The sequence below is a fragment of the Musca domestica genome, unplaced genomic scaffold (assembly GCF_030504385.1).
Source record: "Musca domestica strain aabys unplaced genomic scaffold, Musca_domestica.polishedcontigs.V.1.1 9, whole genome shotgun sequence".
NCBI lineage: Eukaryota > Metazoa > Arthropoda > Insecta > Diptera > Muscidae > Musca > Musca domestica.
The window spans coordinates 18,026,246-18,048,344 of record NW_026712435.1 but is presented as its reverse complement, the minus strand read 5'-3'; the positions used below and the strand labels follow the sequence as shown (position 1 = coordinate 18,048,344).

Genomic DNA, 22,099 nt, shown 5'->3' with positions numbered 1-22,099 from the left:
ATGAATTTAAATTAAATTAAGTGTATATCTATAAAATGTATCAAATAGGTTTTATATTAAAATGTATATGAGTTCGAATTTACATTAGACAAGTTCACTTGTGGCAGTTTTTTGTTTGTCGGAGAGAGAGAGAGGTAAGGGGAAGAAAATGGCAAAAAATTTCTACTAGCAATTTTCTGGCAATTCCTTTGGTGCTTTTATTTTTACACAACAATTTCCTTGTATAAATGCAGAAGCAATTTCAAAGGAGAACAATAAAAATTGTAGCGAGAAAACTCGCCTATTTCAGCATAATTTGATATCCCTTCAGGTAACTTCATAATTTCTTGTAAACGTAATTCAGAGTCACAGACAATGACTACGATGCCACAGATATTTTTTTCTACTTTTGTTGCTCTTCTACATCAGGGCTATTATCAAGGTTTTGTTTTGATACGTTTTCGGTTCATTTTGCGATTTTATTTCGTTTTATGAATGAAATGATGTTGTTGTTGTTCGTATGGGCTTGTTTTTACGCACATTTCAAATTGAATACGAGAAATTAGACGTTTATGAGACACCAGCATGATTGTTATAACATACAGTAGAATCTAGATAGTTCGAACCATCATATTTTGAAAATCGTAATTTTTCATAACAAAATTATCGATTCTGGACATTGAGAACAATTGTCTAATGGTCAAAGAGGACATCCTCAAATCTCCACGGAGAGCCCAAAATATTTTACAGATTACATTTAAATTTTACAAATTACAGCTGATTTATTTATTTGGAAATTCGGATCAAAATTTTTGAAACTCCGAAAATCAGGAGGTGCAGTTATATGGGCGCCTTATTATGTAGTACAGGAAACTGCAACCAACTTCAGATTGCTGTCATTTCTAAACCACTCGTTCAACAGCTGTTAAAATTATTCCAGTGACAGCTCATTATATTGTTTACAAGCGTACAAAGGCATTTTGGTGAGAATTTTCCAGAAAAAGTTATTCGTGCGGAATTCAAGGGTGATAGTGTGATTTTTTTATATTTAGCTGGAAAACCACAAGTGGCTATCGTTAGAGCACTCTAGCATTTAAATGTGAACAAATCTTTTGTGTCTCGTCGCTTCTTTACTTTTCGAACCATTTCTGCTAATGTCGCTGTTACCGTGATACTGGTAGTGTAGCCCGACGTCAAGGAAGTGGACGGAAGAAATCAGCAACATCAGCAGAACTGGTTCGACAAGTAAAGAAGCGACTTGATCGAAACCCGCGTCGCAGTGGCCGAAAAATGACTCGTAAGCTGAATATATCGCCATATTCCCTTCCGCAAATATTGAAAAATGGGTGCGGGGTAAAGCCATTAAAATTCCAAAAAGTGCAAGAACTTACACCGCAACAGAAAGAAAATAGACTCAAAAGAGCTGAAGAGTTGCTTCGCTTGGCCGAAAGTGGTGAACTGCCGAATTTGGTTTTCTCCTATGAGAAAACATTCGTTGTCCAGCAGTTTGTAATCCAACAAAATGATCGTGTTTACTTGCCATAGAGGTCAGCTGAAAATGTGCACCTTCGGTTGACCACCAGAACTCAAGCGCCGATGGTCGCTCTCCGCTCGTATTTATCGACCGTGGCATCAGAATAACTGCCGAATATTATCGCAAAAATATTCTGGAGGGTGTATTAAAGCCTTGCGCACTCAAACAAGCAGACCTTGGACATTCCAACAGGACTCAGCACCATCGCACTAAGCACGCGTCACCCAAGAATAGTTATTTGCAGGGCAGCGTGTGACGGTTTCATTGGTCGTTTGAAGGCAATAATTCGTGTCAAAGGTGACCAACTCGAACAAATCTAAACTTATTTTAAAATTTGATGATATATCCGACATTTTTTGCTTTCATTCAATAAAATTTAAAAAAAAAGTAAAAAGTATGGCTTTTGACTGTGTTGCAGTTTTTTATGTCACCCTGCAGACCTATGTTGGCTATTGAGAGGAGTTGAATTACGTACTGAAAATCCAAATGTAAAAAAACAACATATTTGGTTCAAATTTTTTACCAAGACCTTAGAATTATATAAGATTAAAAAGTAGGCCAATATTGAATATTTTTGGCGAACAATTAAATTAAAATCTAATAACCAGAAATATAAATTTATAGCTCTTTTGGTTGGAAAAATTTGACCAAAATGTTTCAGATATTTTTTGCGAGGACTTAATCAACCCGAAATGTGGAATAACTGCTGATTTGATTGGAAATCGTGGTCGAAACGGAAAATGACCGTAAATCAGGATATACGAGAAAGTCGGCATAAGTAATATTTTTATGCAAAGTGGTGATGGTGGCTGGTATGATACTCTCCTTTAAGATGAGCAGATTGTCATCCATACCACATCTGGTGCGGGAGCAAATCCATCCCCTGTCACTGGAATAAATGTCACGACACAACAAAAGGACACAACCAAGTTTCATTGCGTAACCTGTGTCAATAAATCATTTAGGACTATATCATTAAATTTACAAAATTCCCCATTTTGATTGTGACAAGTCTGTAGGTCTATAAAGTTTGTGTCTTTGTTAATTGGATACTTGAAGGTCATGAACATGATAAACCATCTTTAGTTATGAGACCTATTCCAATTCGGAAAATCTAGGAATTGTTGCGGTTTGTCCAGCGGGCCATTGAACCTTACTTATTCGAATATGAACTACGTTGCCGTGAGTCACAAACCAACAGTACCTCTCCTAAAGTAATGCAACAGTCTATAAATAGCTAGACGCCACCAGTGTGGTTTAAATATATCTACTATGCAATGAAGAACAATGCAGACATATCAGAACGTCACATGATTACTGCAATAAGATGTCTTCTCATGAATTATTTACGTCAGAAGAATATTCTTCCCATAATTCTTCACCCAAACCGTCTTCAGGCATGACAGAAAGAACTCCAACTCCAGTTGTAGTTATACCTCGATTGTCTAGAAAAAACAAAAGGATTTGTTAGTAGCCGCTTCAATTTCTTCTAAATTGATGAGTGACAATGTGCAGAGCATCTGTCTAGAGAACAGCCTAAAGAAAAATCCAAATTTTTAAAGTTAGAGTTGTAGTCACAGTTTAGCAGATCCAACACAATCAATATTAACCACTGCAACAATAACTTTTGCACTTCCATCACCTTCATAGCCATAATCCGTTAAAATATACCCCTACACTTCTCATACTAGCATCCCTATTGCGAAGAGCAGGGAAGTCTTTTAGGGAAGTGAAATTTTTGAGGAGTCATGACGTCCAAATAGGCAGTCTAAACAACCGTCTCAGCTCTGCAATGTCGAACAAGTGACCATTACGTACTCATAGCTCTTTCTGTCATATACTTTCTGATGCTGGGAAGCAAATATCTACGAACAATGAAAAAGTGAAAATATTGTTCATATCATATTATCAGAAAACAAGATTCCAGTTCTGTATTCAAATTCTTATCCATACACCTCTCGCCGATAGAGACAAACACCCATGATGACATGTGTGCAAGGTTGAACAGCTATCTCCCGGAGTTTCCCACCTACTTCCACGCGAGGAATATGAAAATATTCGCCACGAAATTAACTGCCACACTCTTTACCAAATGGTCTGCGGAGATGAGAACAGAGCTGAATGACGGTGCAGGTCTAGTGAAATATAATACCGACCACGAGCTACACCAAGATTCTAGGGGTCACATTCGACAGCATGTTTAAGTCGTCCGCGCAAGCTAGAGCTATCTGCTACAAGATGAAAAGTAGATACAATGAAATCAAGGCGCTAGACGGCAGCACATGGGTATATAAGTGCCACGCAGTGGAAGAATATGCAGACCTGCCAGAATTCTGCCCTAAGAACTGCAACAGGGTGCCTCCTCATGACACCACGAGTAGGCGAAGGTCCTTCCCATACGTCAACATAGCCATATGTTTTGGTTGCAATACCTTGGGGTTTATCGTGGGAGTCATCCAAACCATAATATGGTGGATAAAATTCCCCCAGCCGGGCGTGTCAGGATGGACATACATGATCTAGTGAGGGAGGTGTAACGCTATAAGAGAGAGCCTCTAGATCAAGAAGCCTATCAGACAGGTCTGAGTTGCTTTCATACTGATGCAGTCACAAATGCCATCAACAATTATACCATCAATGCCGTCCTCGGAGTCCACCCCACCATCCATTGCAGCTGAAGAACGTCGTATTGCCGGGTTTGTGATGTAGGCCCGCCCAGTACGCTACACCTTTTCAATTGCCCGGCCAAACTTACCTCACTCACCCCAGAAGACCTCTGGTTAAAGTCGATTAAAGTAGCGGAATTTTTGAACCTGGAGTCGGCTGCCTAGGCAAACAAGGGTATTTTTGGCCCAACTACGTTAAGGATGGTGCTGCCGTCTCAATTCATATTGGGCACGAATTGACGAAGGTGTGCGGAACGCCTGCCCAGCGTGCGATTCAGGCCCGCACAATACGCTGCATCTATTCAATTGTCTAGCCAAGCCTACCCAACTCTGTCCAGAGGATCTCCGGCCATAGCCCATAAAGGTAGCAGAATTCATAAACCTGGACATCGAAGAAGAACCGGATTAACAGTCCATAAACAACAGAGCATACATTTCACAACAATAACCTATACTTTATCTAGTCAAGAGAAAAATATCTGTAATGTTATGTGGACACCTTTCCATAAGATGAAGGTCTGATCCAAGCACTTATTCTTCTTACATCCTTCAAATTTACAATAAATATTTCAATCTCCATATATTTTCAAATCATCTAATAAGAAAAATATGTGCCCCACTTATTTATACAAACATTGCTGTTATGGGAATACTTCCCCAATTTTCTTTTTGTTTACATTCGTGGTCCGTCTACCACTGCAGTGATATTGAATGCAACACAAATGAATCATGGCTTTAAGACACTACCATCACCAAAAAAAACCAATACATTTGAATGTAGGCAAATCAAGACTTCCAAGTGGAACTCTTATAAGAAGACCCATAGTCCCTTTGTCAATTAAATTAAATTTTAACAAAGAAGAGTTCAGAAGAAGGAAATCTCGAAAAGAAAACCAGCGCTGTACACAGAAACCCTGGCACAAATAGATTAACGAAATCAATTCAAAAGGAGGTCAATGTAACTTCTCAAGAGTGAACGTTCTACCGATGAAGACTTGCAGACAGCAAGAAACCAAACTAGACCTAATATCAATTTCCAAGGGAGACCAGCGGCGAATGGCAACGCAAATGATAGCAACGCCCCATTGCAACGAAATAATGTAGGCTATCGGTATTCTTTAGGCATACGACAAATACCTTCAGATGAAATAGGGAATAGTTATGTTGTCCCATATAACTATTGATATTTCCAAGAAGGAATTCCAATATTTGTTTTTGCTCCACAAAAGCGGCCACAATTAACTCACCGATTTTTTCTTCTGTCTGCTCCTCGGCAATGTCTAAATTGTCCATGTTTTCCAGTTTGTTATTGGCTGGAATCGGTAGAGAACAACTATATATATCCCAATTTGCCTTTTTCGTTTGTTTATATTTCACTGTTTTTGATAATATTTTCTCGATTTTATTTGATTTTTCTCTCGTTTTTCGTTTTTATTTCACTACTTCATTGTTTTCTCACACACTAGACACCAATCTAATTTGTAGCCATCTTAACTTTTTTTTGCAATATTTTGACATTCTTACCAGCTGTCAATTGGACCAGCTGATAAACAAACAGAATGTGAGATGAAAACAAAAACAGATAGGTAAACAATCTTTTGTTTACAAAACAACCAGCACGTACTTCTCTCTCAGATTGTTTTTGTTTTATGAAAACCACCTAAAAATGTTGTTTTTTTTTACATTAATTATTATGCTTTTTACTTTTTTTAAGAAAATTCAATTTAATCTCAAACAATTCCAAAAATAATCATATTATATCTATTTATGTTTATATTTGTTTACATTCTCAATGGTAAAGCTCACACCCCTCTGCAACAACAAAACATGTGTTTTATGAGAGAGGGAATCGATAAACACGATGTCATGCTATCGATAAGCACTTAGAGTTATTGAAACGTAATGGAATTATTAAAGATATAAAGCCAGGCATTTTCAACTTTCTAAAACCAAAAAAAAAAAAATAAAGCCAGGCATATTTACTAGCTGATTAATATGTATTTCTAATGCTATGTTCTCATTGCACTTTCAATCACGTTGTTCGCTCTTAGAATTAGCTACAACAATTAACCCGTTCATATGGCACGATTAGTAATTCATATTTTTTTTTTTCCTTTTTTTTCAAAAAATTTGTTCATTTTAATTGGAATTTGTATTTTATCATTTTTTTATAATATGTATTCATGTTTTGATCCTTTTCTGTAAATGTTGACATTTTGAATATATTTTTGTGTGATTTCTGTTTTTTATTTTTGCTGGATAGAATCTTGTCAATCTATTTTTTATTGATGCAAAATTTTTGAAAATAGTGTCTCTTTTGTATCTATCTTTCTGCAAATATTCCAACTCTTGGCCAAAAAGCAAGAGAACAACATTTACTTCCGGTTGAATGTTCATGCGCCATTCACCATTATAGCTCTGTTCCAAAATCTGCAAGAATCTATGAGGTTTGCAATTTGTTTCGATATCATCAAGGAGAAATCGTTTATCATAGTAACAACTTTTAAATTCTTGCAGTTCAATCATAATTTTCTGTCTTCCTGAAAAATTTGAAAGTTTTATAAAATTTTTCTATTTTGAATTTTTAAATGTCATAATTTATTTTTTGTGATAAATGCTCTCATTTGTTAGGGATGTCACATATTTCATTTTAGTTCTGTAAGTGATTTGAATGGAACAAAAAACATATATATTCATTCGCTCAGCAAATTTTATGTAGGAAATTAAGAAGATGTCATGGTAGAATTAAGAAGGTAAAGTCATAAAATCATATGATTACATTTTTTTTTTTTCAAAATTATTTATTTGACAACAACTTATTGTTAAAATTTGTGTTTACAAATTCATTGTATACACACAAATCAAAGATAGGAACCTGTTTTTATGTAGTGAAATTTGACAAGGTAAGTTACAGAAAATGCAGAGATGGGAATGCTTATTTGAAATGACTTTGCCTTCTTAATTTTACCATGAAAGATATTTTATAATTAATGTCGAAAAACGAATAGACACCGAATTAATTGCATTTCTTTGGTGTTTAGAAAATGTATTTTGTTAGAAATATAGCCAGTGATTTTCCGATATTTTAGCTACAAAAATTTCCCATTTTCCCATCATTCTTTAAATTTTCTGACATATACGGTTCAGAATTCAGATTTTTATTGCAAAATATGATGGCAACACCACCTATTTAAAATAACTTTGTATATATCATAGCACAGAAAAGTAGTATTGTCGTGTAAAAAATAAACAGAAAATTTAAAAGGTGGAGTTTTATTAAAAAAGTTAAAGTACCGTTATTTGACGAACGTCGAAAAATGTGATTTGCTTAAGAATCATGTGACACCTGAATATTATAAAAGTTTTTAATTTTTATTGTAATTTAATATCTAATTTGCATATATTTGGCTTTATTTTTTATCTAAAAATGCCAGAAATTTGAATAATGCATGAAATCATACAATTTTATTGCATAAACTATTAAATTCTTGTTTACGTTAGAACTTTTTGTAGGGTTAACCTACTTTGAGAGGACTTATTGGAAGTAAAAGTAATGAAAATGACAATTTAAATCCAAATCCAGTGGGTTAACCCTCATATATATAAACATACTGTAAATTAGATTAGATTTACTAGTTTTGCAATTTTCTCTGAATCATAAAGGGAAAATCGGTTATCGTAGTAAAAACTGTTACTTTAATGCAGTTCTGGAACAGGCCAAATGTTCCTACGAGTAGCGAAAATTTCCATGGAAACATATTGCTTTGCTGTCGTAACTGTAAGATGGATCCAGTGTAAACATGCCATTAAGAAGTCATACCACAATACGTTTACGTTGGTTTTTAGCAATTATCGATAACAACGACTACGTCATTCATTCAATAATTTGCAATTTTTTTCTATAAAAACACATTTTTCAATAATCTAATCAATTCGAATCTTAAACGATATACTAAAAACAATTAGTAAACAATTAATCCAAAGAGTTTGTGGCTGCGTCATACAAGTTGACGAATATTTCGAAATAATTGCTCCGTGAATCGAATTGGCAAATTAAAGGAAGAAAACAAAACAGGATAAAGCAAGGGTTTGTTTACATAATTTTGTGCCTGCCAGGATTGCATATTAGGTTTCTTTTGTTTTCTATTTTCAGCATCAACATGGATATATCCGTTCATCCTCTCACCCACAATCCCACCATGGCATGGAAGGAAATTTCCAAAACTCAACGTGTCATAAAAGTCACCATGAAACCCCCGCAGACTGGTGTGGCCTTTAATAAAGCACGCGTCGTGTGTATGAGCGATACACATTCCCTGACGCCCTATATGAAATTTGATATTCCTGATGGTGATATTTTCATTCATGCTGGCGACTTTACCAAGTGTGGCCACATAGATGAGGTGGTGGAATTTAATCAATGGATTGGCACACTACCGCATAAACATAAAATTGTGATTGCAGGAAATCATGAGCTGAGTTTTGATGCGTCATTTACTCATCCTTTTCAAAATAAGAACAATTCAGAGAGGTAACTGAAGGGGTATTTGTTTTAATTAAATAACTGTTCTTTGTCATGGGAAATGTGTAATCAATTTGTTAAATAGAATTTGCGGTTACCCACAACTACCTCTATTAAATTGCATATCGTTTTTATTTTGCAGAACCAAACATACAGGCATGTCGATACTCGATGACTTGCCTACCTTGGGCAATACCAAAGAAAACATTGCTGATGCTGTACAAACGCCAAATATTCGCGAAGTCCTTACAAACTGTACCTACATAGAAGACGAATTACTGGAGATATGGGGCATACGCATCTATGGTAGTCCATGGCAACCGGAATTTTGTAAATGGGCTTTTAATGTGCCCCGTGGTCTGCCATGTCTTGAAAAATGGAATAAAATACCTGCTGATATTGATATTCTTATAACACACACTCCACCTGTTGGCCATGGTGATCTATGCTGTTCGGGTGTACGGGCCGGATGTGTTGAATTACTGACAACCATACAGAAACGAGTGAAGCCAAAATATCATGTCTTCGGTCATATACATGAGGGTTATGGTATTACCTCAGATGGACGTGTAATTTATGTTAATGCCTCAACATGCGATATCAACTATTTACCCAATAATCCACCAATTGTTTTTGATGTCACGCTGCCATCTGGTATGCGTAAAGATGAATAGAAGTAAGTTAGTGGGAGTAAAACAATGGGAGCGAGAGTTGGGACGAGATATTATTATACACTTAGCTAATTTACTCGAACAAAATGTGTGTTTTCTAGTTCAGTTGTTATATATGTTTTATTATTTTATTTTTAATTGTGTATATATTTTTTGTATATACAATTTTTTATTAATAAGTTTACCTATGTAGATATTATTGCCAAAATTTTGATTTTTTATACACGATTTTATACATATGATTTTATTTTTTTTTTTTTTTTTTTTGTTTAACACTTAATAAACTTTTTTTTAACACTATAATTGGTTTACATTGTTTTTTCGATTGTTATCAAAATTTACTTATCGATTTTGAATGTAGTCAGAAAAATTATCACAAAAATTACTACTGCATGATAAGATTTTGAATGAACAGGAATTAGGACAATTTTGAAGGTTGAAGAAATTTTAAAAGAGGTGTAGTAATAATAAAATAAATTCTAAAGAGAAATGCAGTACCATTTGAAAAATTCAACGAAATTGTTTTTAGACGCATGTTTTGGACTTTCATTATACCCTATACCACAAGGTCGTCAGGGTATTATGTTTTTGTGCATTTGTTTGTAACAGGCAAGAGGAAACGAGATAGACCCATAGTTACTTTTGGGGATATTCATAGAATCACTTTCTGAGTCGATTTATGTATGTCTATCCGTTCGTCCGTCTGCCCATTTATTTTTGTAAACAAAGTACAGGTCGCATTTTTTGCCGATACAATGAAATTTTGCACAAATAATTTGTTTGACCCAAGGACGAACCCTATTTAAATTGGAGATAATCGTTATATTGTGCACCAAACATCTAATATTTGCCCAAATGGGATGAAATTTGGCACTTACGACCGAATTGAGTCTAGAAACTAGTATGTCAAATTTGGTGAAGATCGGTTCAGATATAGCTATAGCTCCCATATATATTGTTCATCCGATTTGTTATATTTGTTACCCACAGCCGAAATATACACTCCGTAACAACGATATTCAGGGAAATATATGAAATACAGTTAAGAAATACCTTTGTCAAATTTTATCGAGATCGGTTCAGATTTGGATATAGCTCCCATATATATCTTCATCCGATATCAGGTTTATTGTGCACCAAATGGTTAGTATCAGCCCAAATGGACTGAATTTTGGCAATTACTACTGAATTCATCTTAGAAACCAGTATTTCACATGTGGTTTAAAATCGGTTCAGATATAGCTATAGCTCCCATATATATATGTTTTAGCCGACTTGGGGTTTAAAGTCCCTCACACGTGTAATATGCACTCCACAACAATTATCATTGGTACCAGATGTCAGATACAGCTCTGAAATAAGTGTATCAAATTTTGTCAAGATCGGTTCAAATTTGGATAGAGCTCCCCTATATTCGCTCCCATATATATGTTTCATCCGATTTGGTGTTTAGGTCCCTCGCATTCGTAATATACATTCGACAAATATAATATTTGGTACTAGATATCAGATACAGCCCAAAAATACCTCTGCCAAATTTTATGAAGATCGGTTTAGATTTGGATATAGCTCCCATGTATATCTTCAACCGATTTCGGGTTAATCGTGAGAACCGCTTTGGACAGAAAGTACAGGAATGGGGAACTAGAAAAAAATTAATTTTGTCTGTAAGTTTTACTAACAATAATTTCGAAAAGATGATACTGTTTTCTTTTATTTTAGTGCTGAGGTTTCCCAAGTACTGTTTACAAGGTCAATTTCTTTAAAATAAAATTTACAAGAAACCTATCAGAAAGGAAGAGGAAATTAAAAACAGAAACAAGTTTATTAATTGTAGATTTATATTTTTAACAGAATAATTATTAAAAATCTGTAATTATTTATTTAGTTTTTATGGTTGAAATTAATAGTGTTTGCAAAATTGTTTTTTTTTTTTTGTATTTCGTTTTAATTTGTTTGTAATCTCTCGCTCCCATTCTATACTTAGAAGCCAAAAAGTATTATTTTAGAAACCAGTGTAATAAGTCAGTCTTTATGGACGCGTTACATTGCTCAAAAAAGGCCTTACACTTACAACCTTTAATCAATCACTACCAAGGCCTTTTCTCAAATGGAGCTTTGATTTTGTATATTCTCTTGCAATGCCCCATCGCATCATAAATTAAAACGTTTCATTATAAAATATATTTTGTATTATTTTTTATTTAATGATTGGGTAAATCAATTGATTTGGTTAAGCAAGTTTTATAACATTTTCCATATTTAAAATAACGGATAAAAACAAATTACATTTTAAGAGTTTCATTTAATTAAGTAATAATTATGTCGTATTTAAAATAAAGTTTAAATTCATGGTAAAATAAGGAGATAGAACCGATTCGTATATCTGTTAAATACAGCCTTGAGGCTACACCCGCTTCCAGCCAGAATTATTCAAAGTTGTTCTCATTTTCTGATAGATTTCCTCATTTTTAAATGAGATAAATAGCGCGAAAAACGACTGGGTTTAATAGCAAATCAATCTTAAATTGATGTTAAATTTTTTTGTTTTTATTTTATAAACAATAAATACGAACACAAATGGTCTGTTCCAGAACTACAAAGATGTAAAAGGCTTTTTACTATGAAAACCGATTTTCCCTTTATGATATCGAAAAAAAATTCCAAACTGGTAGTATCTTGCAGGTTCTGGAACAGACCAAATTAGTAGAAGTCAGACACACTTAGAAAACAAGTAAAAAAACATTAAGTTCGACCAGACCGTACTTTTAATACCCTCCAAGTTTGGGTAAAGAAACATTTTCATATAAAAGTATCCGAATTCAAACGTGTTCTACTTTAAACTACAAATACGAGTAAGACCGTTTGGATTATGCTGTTAAACTTTTCAAAAAACCATAAAGTGGGTGAGGCCGTTATATGGCAGCCATTCCAAAACGGGTACCTCTATAGACAATTTTATACTTTAAGAATTGTCATCTATCAAATCTTCTTAAATACCAAATTTGAAACAATTTAGTGGTAAATGTGACTAGGATTATCAAAATCCTGAATATCGGTGGGTATCGTTATATATGCGCTATAGGAAAACGTATACGGAAATATTCAATGTTCTGCCACCGGAGCTAGAACCCATTATGAACTACAAATGCCAAAATCATTAAAATACAGAATATCGGTAGGTACTGTTATATGGGAGCTATGCAAAAACGTGGACTTATACATTCAATGTTTCGCCACCGGAGATAGAACCCATTATGACCTATAAATATCAATTTTTAGACAAATCGGTGAAAAAATGTGTAGAAAATCATCAACATACCGAATATCGGGAGGTACTGTTGTATGACGTCTATATCAAGACGTGGACCGATATATCTCATTTTCAATACTAACCATTCTAGACACAACACAAATTGCCAAATTTCGAATGTGGGCTGTATCGTGATTCCAACGGACATGCTTAAATCGATTTAGAATTGTATGGTGATTATGAATATATATACTTTATGGGGTCTACGACAAATATTTAGGGATGTTATAAAGGAAATGACAATGCTAATATACCCTCCTATTCAAGGTGGAGGGTATAAAAATTGCAATCAGCTGGTAGCTCTACCTTACTTTTTAATACCCTCCAATATTAAGTTTGTCATTCCGTTTGTAATACCTCGAAATATACATTTTAGACTCCTCAAAATATGTATAATCTCGATCAGCATAAAATTCTATGTCGATTTGTCTGTCTGTGGGAATCACTCTAACTTCTGAACGAATTGAAGTATTTTGATAAAATTTTACTCAAATGTGTGTTTGATCTGTAGGACGTTTGGTATTCAAAATGGGCTATATAGGTCCACGTTTTGGTAGAGCCCCATATAACTGTACCTTTCGATATTCGGTATTTTGATGTTTTTGGCGTATTTCGTATTTGAAGTTTGTTATGGGTACTATTGAAAATTGACTATGCCGTCTTCCTATAGCCCCTATATAACGGTATCTCCCTATATTCGGTATTTGAATTACTTTTGAGATATTATTCATCGGAATTGTTTCAAATTTCGTATTTGAACTTCATAATAGGTACTACAGCCTGTGACATAAAATTGAGTATGCAGGTTCACGTTTTCATATAGCCCCATATAACGGTATTTTGATGATTTCAGTTATATTTTTGCCGGAATTGTTTCAAATATCGAATTTGTAGTTTATAATAGGTACTACAGCCCGTAACGAAAAATTGCATATGCAGGTCCAGGTGTTCGAATACCCAATATATATCGGTACCTCCCTATATTCGTTATTTTGATGTCTTTTAAAAGTATGCTTTAACGTTTTTCTTTTTTTGGAAATTGTAAATTCCTTCCAACTGCATTCAAAGATCTGCCCGGCCGAACTTACTGTTTATATTCTACACCACTTAGTATTAAGGGTATTATGTCTTTATGCATTTGCTTGTAACAGGCAAAAGGAAACGAGATAGACCCATAGTTCCTTTTGATGATCCGCATAGAATCACATTCTGAGTCGATTTATGCATGTTCGTCCGTTTGTCTGTCCACTTTTTTGTAAAAAAAGTACAGGTCGCATTTATTGCCCGATCCAGAATTTTGCACAAATCATTTTTTTTTACCCAAGAACGAACGCTACTGAAATTGGAAATAATTGGTCAACATTTAGATAATAGCTCTTCGTCCGATTTGCCTTTTATTGTGCACCAAACGAGATATTCGCCAAAGAATAGAAAAGGAAACTGAATATTGCCTGATTATCAGCAACATTAATAGGCCGTCTCCTTAATGAGAAGAAATCCCTAGTTAGTTGTTGAACCACGAAGAACTACCTATACAATAAATATTGTCAATATTTTCAGTATCTCTTATTTAAGTTTTTATATATATAAACGAGGTACATTTATAAATAGTTAAATAACATAAAAATTAAATAGAAAAACAACCTCTATAATAAATTATTTTTAATTGCACAAATCACTCCAATGTATTACAAGTTAATTTAAATTGCATACTTGTAATTATTCAATTTTCATAAAAAATAAATTTAGAAGAAATCAAAATGTATGGCTGGCAACATTATTTTTGACAATTGCATTTTTATGGCGCGAAATTGTAACAGAATATACTACGAGTGGGGAGCAAACAACCACCACAATGCAGAAGCAGCATTCGAATGTAACAGGACTTTTTAGTACTCCCCGAAGAAATACAAAAACAATAATGTTTAAAGAAAGGAAAGAGGCAAACAAGAAGTACTAAACCTTTCGTCGATTCATGCCAACAAATATTGCGCGCACAGTCGTCTGCAGTTGTCATTGTCGAGCCGTCAACCAACCACCATTGCTGCCTGCTGTTCGGTGCTGATCTACATACGAAGACACACGACACAGTCTTTGCAAATTCTTTACATCCCTTTTCTTCTTTTTTCCCTACAATTCGCAAAAAGGATTTTTATTTAGACCAAAGTCAACGTGCGGAAATTATCCTGGCATAAAAAATAATTAATTAAAACCGATTAAGTGAATTTGAGGAGTCCTTTGGAAATCCTACGATTTTATAAACAATATTTGCAAAGGAATTTGGAAATAACAAATTAATAAATCATGGTAAGTAATGTGCGTAAGTGCGAATCGAAATTCATGTTCATGCTTTGGAATGCAATACTGATGAACAAAGGACTTTTGAGGTTATAATCTAGTTATTTAAAAAAAGAAGAAAACACAAAATAAAGATAAACAGTGAATTAAATTCATAACCTGAAGAATAAATAAATTCTCCTCATGCTTATTTGTTTCGTGTATTGAAACGAATGTATTGATAAAAGATAAAGTGGGAAAAAACAAGTTTTAAATTTAAATATGCATTTAAGCCACAAGCATTTGTGGCCGGCTGCAATTCTTTTTTGCATTTAACGAATGCTAACAATAATGAATGCATCAATATAGAACAATGAACTATATTGTTTATTTGTTTTTATAAAAAAAACCGGTGTCATACAGTATAAATATTTATGCAGTATTTTTAATGTTTCCCTTTGTAAAGATTTTTTAGTCGAAAATATGTGATGCATCATAACTATGCAACCCTATAAAATTATTAGTACTTACTATCTATTTTTAGTACATGCAAAAGACATTGCTCTGATTTCTCTTTAGGGTGCATAACATCACAGTTATATGTAGGCATGTGAATAACAACATCTTGTAATTGATCCGTAAATTAATTCAGCTTCACCATTTTGTCTATATTTTTAAAAATAGCTAATTAATCATATATTTATATATTTCCAATATAATGGGAAATAGAAAGTGATCTCACGTATAATCTTAGTAGTTCTTCAATATGTGTAAAACCAGTAAAGAAAAGTCAAAATTCGAGCGGGCCATGTCTAATAGAACTCCCGTAAAAAATATTTGAAGTCGATCACACCACCTATCAACATTTGGCTTTAGATCAGTTGTAGTTTGGTTTCAGAGGGAACTTATATATGGGAGGCATATCCAATTCTGGATCGATTTTCACAAAATTTGCCACAGATATTTTTATATTTTATGCCAAATAGCATTGCTAAAGTGCATAATATCACTTCGAGAAGGATATATATCTGAGCCGAGCCGGAAACGTACGTCCCATTTGGGCTGATGTTAGCCATTATTTGCACAGTAAACCTGAAATCGGATTAAGGACATGTAGCCAAATCTTAGCCGATGTCGATAGAGGTATTTTCGAGCTGTATCTGATGTCCGGTATTTAACATCATTGTTCTTGAGTGCATATTACGCATGTAAGGGACTTTAACGCCAAATCGGATGATATCTGCACCGATTTTCACCAAATTTGAAGTAATTGTTTCTAGGCTGAATTCGGTCGGGTGTGCTGAAATTAGTCATTTGGGCTAATATTAGTCATTTGGTGTACAATAATCCTGAAATCGGATATGTATGGGAGCAATATCCAAATCTAAACCAATCTTGACAAAATTTTAGGCACTTTTTCTGATGCTGTATGTGATGTCTGGTACCAAAGATCATTGTTGTGGAGTGCATATTACGCATGTGAGGAACCTAAAGCCCCAAATCGGACGAAACATTTATGATATAGCTAAATCTGAAATTTGATGTACTAGCTTCTAGACTGAATTCGGTCAGATATGCCAAAATTCAAGCCATTTGGACTGATATTGAGCATTTGGTGCACAATTAACCCGAAATCGGTTGAAGATATATATGGGAGCCATATCTAAATTTCCGATTGAATTTCAATGGGGTTGTCCTTGGGCCAAATAAATTATTTGTGCAAAATATCATCTCGATCGGGCAATAAATGCGTACAGGTCGCATTGTTTACAAAAATACATGGACAGACGGACGGACGGACGAACATGCATAAATCGACTCAGAATGTGATTCTATGCCGATCATCAAAAGGAACTATGGGTCTATCTCGCTTCCTTCTTCATGTTATAATAAAATGCACTAAGACATAATATCCTTACCACTATGTGGTGTAGAGTACCCATAAATATTTTGCAAGCATCTTCAAAAATAATGTTTTATCCTATTATTAATTTTTATCCACAAAATAGAAAATAATAAGTTTGTAAAATGCTCTGTCGGACGCCCTCAAAATACCTAAAATTAGAAAATACCATTATGTCGGCGCTATATAAATGGACTTACCTTCACAAACATTTTGCAGGGAGAGACTCTCCAAATACCTAAAAATTGGAAGTACCGTTATATATGGCAAGTACTTAATAGTAGATTAATCTTCACAGAATTTAGAAGGAAGAGATTTTGTCTGCTCAGAACTCAGAACAATTACCCATGGTTGGATTTGATTATACCTATTCAGAACACGAAATGTAAAGTTATACATGATTTGGTTTAAAATTGTGAAATGTGCGAAACGTGGACCGATATGTCCAATGTTTAATGCCAAACAAATTCGGGATAATATAAATGTCTGAGCAAAGTTTCAGAGCGATGTAATGCTTCCCTGAATTAATCTGCGGAGATCTCACCCCACTGTGCGAAGCTTTACACGAGTTAAGTTTGTCATTCCGTTTGTACCTTGAAATAATCATCTTAGACCCTATAAACTGTATATATTTTTGATCAGCGTAAAAGTCTAACACGATTTAGCCCTGTCTGTGTGTTCTGCGTGTTCGTCTGTTGTTATCACTTTAGAGTCAAAACGAATGAAGGGCTATATAGGTCCATAGGATATGGCGGACCGAATCAAAATTAAATTCCGATAAATTATATATTCCTGGTTAAGAGAAATATATTTAGACATAAACAGTTTTAATGAATCGCCGATTTTTTTTTGGCAAGTTATGACATAAATATTGGAAATTGTGACCCTTTTGTGGGTAAGGTACCAGAAGGGGTTCGCAGTTATCATCTTCACAAAAGATCTTGCGTTAGCAAAACTATTTAGATGTGTGTAAAAAAGACTATCGGACTCTTACATGTTATAAGGGTTATAATTATTCAAAATTTTGACCCTTTGTGGGGTAGGTACTTAATGGAGTGGTACGATATTGCTAATTTTTGCAGCTGGCCTAGCACTGATGTAAATATTAGGCTTTGCAACGTTGGAGCAAAATCGGATTATCCCTTCTCTATTTCTCTATTATTTTCTTTGAAAATGTTGACCTTTTGTGGGGGAGGTACCGGAAGGAGTGGATACGATACACCATGTTTGGATCGAAACGGATGTTCTCTTCGAGAGTTATCGTGCGCACCAGCCAGCCAGGCATCGCTAGATCGACCCAAATGTTCTGAAACGGATTTGGTCCAAAGAGTCCTAGGGTCTCAAGACGTTATTTCGATGTAGCACGTTTTGGCCGTATCAAATGATATATACCCTCTCTAGCCATATGGCTGAGGGTATAAAAATTATTACGTCATGCATCAAAATTTCGAATCACGGCGAATCTGTTCTTCGTGGTTCTTGCTATCCCCACCAAGGGATTTCGTCGCTTAAAGGAGTTTTCCATCGCCTAAAAGAATCGGTTGTTACATTTATATATAAATGATGTTATGAATAATAGAGTATAAAGTATTTTAAATTTTATTAAATTAAATAGATGTGGTTTTAATATTTTACTTTCAATTTCTTTCTTTTACTTCTCTTTCTAGCGTGAGGTAATTTCCATTCAAATTGGTCAGGGTGGCATTCAAATCGGTAATGCCTGTTGGGAACTGTACCTGCTGGAGCATGGTATCAATCGTGATGGTACAGCCAAAACCAAAGAAGAAATGCTAGCCAGTGGCTGTTCAGCTGGTGTGGTTGGATCCGAGGGACAATCGAATTGCACCAATGATGCTCGAACCTTTTTCTCAGAAACTGGGTCGGGCAAACAAGTACCTCGGTCGATATTTGTAGATCTGGAGCCGACTGTTATCGATGATGTACGCAATGGCCCGATGCGTGGCCTATATCATCCGGAGCAATTGATTTCGGGCAAAGAGGATGCAGCTAATAACTATGCCCGTGGTCACTATTCGATTGGCAAGGAAGTGATCGATAATGTCACTACACGTATTCAAAAGATAGCCGAACAGTGTGATGGCCTGCAAGGTTTTTTGATATTCCACAGTTTGGGTGGGGGAACAGGTTCCGGTTTTACTTCATTGCTTATGGAAAGGCTGTCCATGGAGTTTAGCAAGAAATGTAAATTAGACTTTGCTGTCTATCCATCGCCCAAGGTGTCCACAGCTGTTGTAGAGCCCTACAATGCCTTGCTGACCACACACTCAACCCTGGAACATTCCGATTGTGTATTTATGGTCGACAATGAAGCCATCTATGAAATCTGTAAAAATAGTTTGAATGTAGATCGTCCAGACTATCGAAATTTAAATCGTCTGATAGCCCAAATTGTCAGCTCTACGACGGCCTCGTTGCGTTTTAGCGGTTCCATGAATGTGGATCTGAATGAATTCCAAACGAATTTGGTGCCCTTCCCCCGTATACATTTCCCATTGGTGGCCTATGCACCGTTGATGTCAGCCTCGAGAGCTTCGCATGAACAACATGCCATAACATCGCTGACGAATGCCTGTTTCGAGTCCGGCAACATGATGGTGAAATGTGATCCTCGAGCCGGCAAATACATGGCCTGTTGTATGCTGTATCGTGGAGATGTTGTACCCAAAGATGTGAATGCTGCCGTCTCCGCGATTAAGTCGAAACGACACATTCAATTTGTAGACTGGTGTCCTACGGGCTTTAAGATTGGCATTAATTACGAGAAACCCGCCTTTGTGCCCGACGGAGATTTGGCCCCAACGAACCGAGCTGTTTGCATGCTGTCGAATACCACAGCCATTGCTGTGGCCTTTAGTAACCTCTGCTATAAATTCGATTTAATGTTCAAGAAACGTGCCTTTGTCCACTGGTATGTGGGCGAGGGTATGGAGGAGGGTGAATTCACCGAGGCAAGAGAAGATTTGGCGGCATTAGAACGCGATTTCGAAGAAGTCGGTACAGACGATGCCGAACAGGGCGGTGAGGGTAATGATTACGAATATTAATCAGTTTTGAATACACCTGCTGACGGACAAGCATGCTATCGAAATGTCCTTGTATTATCCTAACTATTATTACAAATAATGTTATGCATTTTAGTTATTTTCCATAATTTTTTTAACAACAAAAAATAATTATTCAATTCCATTCAAATTAGGGGCTTCACGAAAGATTAAATAAATTTAAGAAATTATTGAGTTTTGAGTAGGGAATAAATTACTTTAAAAACTGTTAAAATTTGTTGAAAAATATAGAAAAAATAAAAAGAACATGATTGAATAAAATCGTATTTTGATCAAAGAAACGAATGCTGTTATTATTTTAAATTAACATTGGGTATAAAAGTCTTTAATTTGTATAAAAATCTTTAAATAAAGTTTAACGAGGATTTCGTAAATTTGAAGATTTCGGCCCTATACTTTCATCCAATACAAAATTTAGTACTTTTCGTAGAAATATAGGAGGCATTTCCAAAACCACCTCCAGACTGCACATGAATAGCGACCATAATACTAAATTCCAGTTTTCAATCACTATCTATTCACTCAATACCAAATTGTACCAAATATAGTACTATTTAATACCTTGTACACTTGTAGTGATTCTTATACCAAATTTCAATTTAGTTAGTTCCAAGTGGCTGCCAAGTGGCATCGATGTAGGAGTTTAGTACCATTTTAGAACTTTTCGTAACCTTAAAGTTCGAATTCGCTAAAACCCTTTGATACATCTACCCTGCAATCCATCAATACATCACGTTCCAAATACCTCATTCCATTTGTCCAATACAAAGTATTCAATTTTTAGTACATTTTAGTACTTTTCGTAACCTTTTGGTACGAATTTCCAAAAATCAAGCCTGCTTACATAAACACCAACACTGACCTTCATGCAATATTTTAAGATTCTAGCGTCAGCCGTTTCGTCTGGGCGTTGATTCTTAGCAGATTATTACACTACAGTTTTATTTATCTAGGCATAATAGTTTTTTTTAGTCAGAGTGTGAGAATTCCAAGTGGCTTCAAAAACCATGTTTATACCCTCAGCAATATGGCTAGAGGGGGTATATATCATTTGATACGGTCAAAACGTGCCTAGTCGAAATAACGAATTTAGACCCTAGGCTCTTTGGACCAAAACCGTTTCAGGACATTTGGAGTCGATCTAGCGATGTCCGTCCGTCTGTATGTCTGTTTGGCTGGCTGGTGCGCACGATAACTCTTGAAGGGAGTATTCGATTTGATTCCAACTTGGTACATCGTAATATTATTGTATAACTTAGATCGGGTTCGGAGATGGGCAATATCGGTTCACTCCCTCTGGTACCTCCCACTCAAAATGTCGACATTTTCAAAGAAAATAATTTACTGCGCAGAAAAAGAAAGAAAAATCCGATTTTGCTCCAATTTTGCAAATCCTAATATTTGCATCAGTGCTAAGTCACGTGCGAAAATGGACAAAATCGATCCATGCCTAGCCATGACTTCAAGCTTCTTATGTTCCCAGCCTTACTTGTTCATATACAATAATAAAAATTTTGTAGACACATTTCGCTTTATAGCTTTAAAAAAATATAGAGCGCCTTCGATTATTTCAAGAACCATTGGTTTACATAATTTGTCATATCTGTCCAATTTTTGGTATAGTCTCAATATATTTCCCATTTAATTTGCCAAACTTTGATATTTTGAATTCATATTAAGTAGAAACGCTACTACTAGGAGAATTTTGCATAAGCAAGAAGTACGAATTTAACCCTAAATTGTGTTCTCAATATTTCTGAATTCGTGGCGTTTAGGTAAGGGTTAGACCTTGATGTTTTTTAAGAATCTATAATTGTAGAATTTATTGACAACTAATTTTGTCGAATATTTTCACTTACTACGATTTCGATTAAAGGGAGTTTCTTCTTTAATTTAAACAAGTAAAAAAACATTAAGTTCGGCCGGGTCAAACTTTTAATACCCTCCACCTTAGGGTAAAAGAAACATTAGAAGAAATGTGGCAAAAACCATTAAAATGCCGATTATGGGGAGGTACCGTTATATGGGGGCTATACCAAAACGTGGACCTATAATTACAATGTTTCGCCACCGGAGCTGGAACCCATTATGACCCACAAATACCAATTTTTAGACAAATCAGTGAAAAAATGTGGCAAAAACCATCAAAAT

General features: G+C 35.1%; 3 protein-coding genes across 5 annotated transcripts in view; 2 read left to right on the top strand and 1 right to left on the bottom strand.

The window, feature by feature from the left end:
• Positions 1–5,672, bottom strand: part of LOC101893717 (protein furry) — a 353,570-nt gene extending 347,898 nt beyond the window's left edge. For all 3 annotated transcript variants that reach the window (XM_059131613.1, XM_059131609.1, XM_059131611.1), the window contains exon 1: positions 5,427–5,672. Coding sequence is in view for 1 of the 3 variants with exons in the window: in XM_059131611.1 (XP_058987594.1) it covers positions 5,427–5,472 (46 nt within the window). In the remaining 2 variants the exon portion in view is untranslated. The remainder of the gene's footprint in view (positions 1–5,426) is intronic.
• Positions 5,673–8,071: 2,399 nt separating this feature from the next.
• LOC101893988 (UPF0046 protein C25E10.12) lies at positions 8,072–9,539 on the top strand. The gene is made up of 3 exons (XM_005183831.4): positions 8,072–8,266; positions 8,333–8,710; positions 8,844–9,539. The coding sequence occupies exons 2-3, from the start codon at positions 8,340–8,342 to the stop codon at positions 9,373–9,375; spliced, it is 903 nt and encodes a 300-aa protein (XP_005183888.1). The 5' UTR covers positions 8,072–8,266; positions 8,333–8,339; the 3' UTR covers positions 9,376–9,539.
• Positions 9,540–14,697: 5,158 nt separating this feature from the next.
• LOC101894498 (tubulin alpha-4 chain) lies at positions 14,698–20,229 on the top strand. Its single transcript, XM_011294343.3, has 2 exons — positions 14,698–14,992; positions 18,533–20,229. The coding sequence occupies exons 1-2, from the start codon at positions 14,990–14,992 to the stop codon at positions 19,928–19,930; spliced, it is 1,401 nt and encodes a 466-aa protein (XP_011292645.1). The 5' UTR covers positions 14,698–14,989; the 3' UTR covers positions 19,931–20,229.
• The last annotated feature ends 1,870 nt before the right edge of the window (positions 20,230–22,099 follow it).